Source organism: Vulpes lagopus, unplaced genomic scaffold (assembly GCF_018345385.1).
Source record: "Vulpes lagopus strain Blue_001 unplaced genomic scaffold, ASM1834538v1 ctg508, whole genome shotgun sequence".
NCBI classification, from domain to species: Eukaryota; Metazoa; Chordata; class Mammalia; order Carnivora; family Canidae; genus Vulpes; species Vulpes lagopus.
Window position 1 is genome coordinate 3,760 of NW_024570875.1, and position 3,446 is coordinate 7,205.

The following is a 3,446-nucleotide window of genomic DNA, read 5'->3' on the forward strand; positions in this document are numbered from 1 at the left end:
GAGCTAGGACCGAGCTACACTCTCATTGAACAAGGACGTTTGCATTGTCTGCATTGAGATCAGATACACTTGAGGGGAATCTTGTCACTTCCACATGCTCTTCACACAACCCCTTCGGGCACCTAACATAAGGATGCTGGGACCTACGTCTTCGGAAAGTCAGAATGCGGGAGGGTCCTGCCCTGAACTCAGCTCGCACAAGGAAGCACGCCTACAAGCCAGCTTTCAACCTGCTGCGTTCCTCGAACACTGAGAACGTAACAGTGTTCTAAGCCAGGAGGTACCCAGAATACCACTCCACTGCATCTGGAGACACCCTCCAGGTCTGCTTATTCCACTTGCGTCTCACAAGCCTCTGACAAACGGCTGTGGTGCAGATGTTGGAAACTCTTTCTGCTGGCAGTGTGCAACTGTGAGGGACTGAGTGTGAGCTCAACTCTCCGAAGTAAGGTGCTTTCAGACAAGGCGTTCAGCTAGCTTCTCTCATATGGCACTTATGATGTCGCACCTGGCTCACAAAGGAAATACTAAGAAATCGCTGGGTTGAGCTTGGATGCACTAGTCTTGTGGGGCGGGACTTTCCTCTTACCTCTCACAACACTTCAGGCACGCATCGGGGCTAGGCCTGTTAGGAGCGCAGTGTACGTGCAGGCAGGACGTTTTTTTTTGTTTTTTTTTTTTTTTTGTTTTTTTTTGTTTTTTTAGATCAATTAGCAACATAAGTTTATTTTCCCACTTTCAAAATAACCCTTCAAACAATCGAATTTTTTAAGTGTAGGGTTTTAAGAAGCAACAAATGTGATATTAAAGTTCCCTCTTACAATAGTTTGACCAATTAACTGTTAAGGCTTAAATTAAAATAAGCATTTGTTTAAAGACTTATGTTGTATGAAAACATGTTGCACATTTCGAAATAAAAAAGTTAACTATATACATTCAATAATATTGTATACAATTAATATTAAAGGCTATATAAGGCTTTAGGAAGCTCTAGGTCTAGTTTTAGCAAGTCAGTCAGCTGATTTGTTACAATTCTAATGATCAAATTATCTGACCAGTAAACTACAAAAGCTTATTTAGGGTAGGAAGAGTCGTGTGTGGTGTGTGTGTGTGTGTATTTTAATATTTATTTGAGAGAGAGAGTGCACGGACATGTGAGTGGCGGCAGGGGTGGGGGTGTGGTAGAGAGGGAGAAAGAGAATCCCAAGCCAACTCTGGCACCAAGAGTCAGAGTCCTACACAGGGCTTGATCTCATGACCTGAGCCAAAACCAAGAGTCGGATAATTTAACCGACTGCACCATCGAGTGGCTCTAGTGTATTTATTTGAATATGGAACCACTTTTCTCTAAGTTGAAAAAACTTGGGCAAAATAGTTTTATATATTAGTTTATTTTTTATAAACCATTTATAAACCTCCCCAAGACAGAACAGAAGACCCTCACAGAGCTTCCAGAGAAAATTCAAACCAGGTCCCTGCATCCTCATCCGGGGCTACTTGGCCACCTGGCACTCAGCCTACAGAAGCATGTGCAGAAGGACCCTTCGCAGACCTGCCTGGCAAGGCCCCAGCCAGCCCTGAGGACCCCTTTGGTCCTAGAAACACCATCCTGGACAGCTCTCTGAAGGCTAGAGGGGCCCCATCCCCAAGTCCTCAGAAGGAAGAAGATGATGACCAAAGGGTCAGCTCGTGGAGCAACAGACCCATAAGGCTAGAATTTGATTTCTCTGACAATGCCACCAGCAAAAGGGAACTGGGGGAGAGACCCAGCCTTAAACCTCCTTCCAGGGTATCAGAGGCCAGGCAGGAAAATGCACCCAAGGAGGTGGATGAGGAGCCCATTCCCCTTCTCCGGGGGTCTTACAACCTGGACTGGAACAAGCTGGATGACCCAGACTTTAACCCATTTGAAGGTGGAAGAGAGGCCCAGCCCCCAGAAAGCCCCCAGAGCAGGCCAGCTGGACCTATGGCCAAGAAGCTGCATGCTGGTCCCGAGGCCACAAGGTACTCCCCTCTGAGCCAGCAGGTGCCTACGGCCTCGGCAGAGGACGCACATGAGGTGCAGACGGCGGCAGGGACCCCAGACACGGCGGGTGAGGAGGGAGCAGCAGAGCGCGCAGGGGCATCCGCTCCAGCAGGCAGCCTGGGAGGTCCTCCACAGGACCCGGAGCCAGCCTCAGACCCCAAGGAGGAGTGCTTCCGAGACCCACTGAGGTCCTAGGCACGGGAGCTGAGGTGGACTACCTGGAACAGTTCGGGAGTTCCTTGTTCAAGGAGTCAGCCCTGAGGAAACAGTCCTTGTACCTCAAGTTTGACCCGCTTCTGAAGGACAGCCCTCGGAGACCAGTGCCTGTGGCACCGGAGACCAACAGGACGCAGGACCTCCCACAGGACATGGCCACACCTCCCTCAGGCAGCCCACCTGAGGCGAAGCTAGTGGAGTTGGATTTCCTAGGAGCCCCAGATGCTCCCGTGCTGGATCCGCCTCCCTGTGTCCTCGGGCCTGGAGGCCCGCTGCTGCCCTTGGGCTCCATCGTGGATGTGCTGCAGTACACCCAGAAGGACATGGATGCAGCGGTGGAAGCCATGAGAGAAGAGAACTCCTTGCTGAGGAGCAGGTGTGACACACTCCATGCAAAGAATCTGGAAATGGGGAAGATAATGGACGGGTTTGAGGGGATCGTGTATCAGGCAATGGAGGAGGCTCAGAAACAGAAGGAACTAGCAAAAGCTGAAATCCAGAAGATTCTAAAGGAAAAAGACCAGTTGGCTGCAGACCTGAGCTCCATGGAAAAGTCTTTCTCTAACCTCTTCAAGCGGTTTGAGAAACAGAAGGAAGTGATCGAGGGGTATCACACGAATGAAGAATCTCTAAAGAAGTGTGTCGAGGATTACATAGTGAGGATTGAGAAGGAGGGCCAGCGGTACCAGGCCCTGAAGGCCCACGCAGAAGAGAAGCTCAAGCTGGCCAGTGAGGAGATCGCCCAGGTGCGCAGCAAGGCCCAAGCGGAGGCCCTGGCCTTCCAGGCCAGCCTGAGGAAGGAGCAGATGTGCATCCAGTCACTGGAGAAGACAGTAGACCAGAAGACTAAGAAAAATGAAGAATTAACCCGAATCTGTGATGACCTCATTTCCAAGATGGAGAAGATCTGACCTGAAGCCACTCCCCCCCCCTTTCTGTATATCTGTCTGTCTGTCTGGGGAAGGTTTTGTGTTCTTTCCTCTCACTTAACCTCTGGTTTTTAAACTAGACAGCTGGAGACACCCTCCAGGTCTGCTTATTCCACTTGCGTCTCACAAGCTTCTGACAAACGGCTGTGCTGCGGATGCTGGAAACTCTTTGTGCAGGAAGTTTGCAACTGTGAGGGACTGAGGGTGAGCTCAACTCTCCGAAGTAAGTTGCTTTTGGATAAGGCGTTCAGCTAGCTTCTCTCGTATGACCTGTG

The 3,446-nt window shown here is 50.1% G+C and overlaps 1 protein-coding gene across 1 annotated transcript; it reads left to right on the forward strand.

Moving 5' to 3' along the window:
- Nucleotides 1–1,428: 1,428 nt before the first annotated feature.
- LOC121483914 (transforming acidic coiled-coil-containing protein 3-like) lies at nt 1,429–3,153 on the forward strand (the record flags this gene model as incomplete). The annotated part of the gene is given in 2 exon segments (XM_041742428.1): nt 1,429–2,207; nt 2,210–3,153. Coding segments are annotated over 2 exon segments (1,723 nt in total), but the record flags the coding sequence as incomplete, so codon positions are not given.
- Between the last annotated feature and the right edge of the window lie 293 nt (nt 3,154–3,446).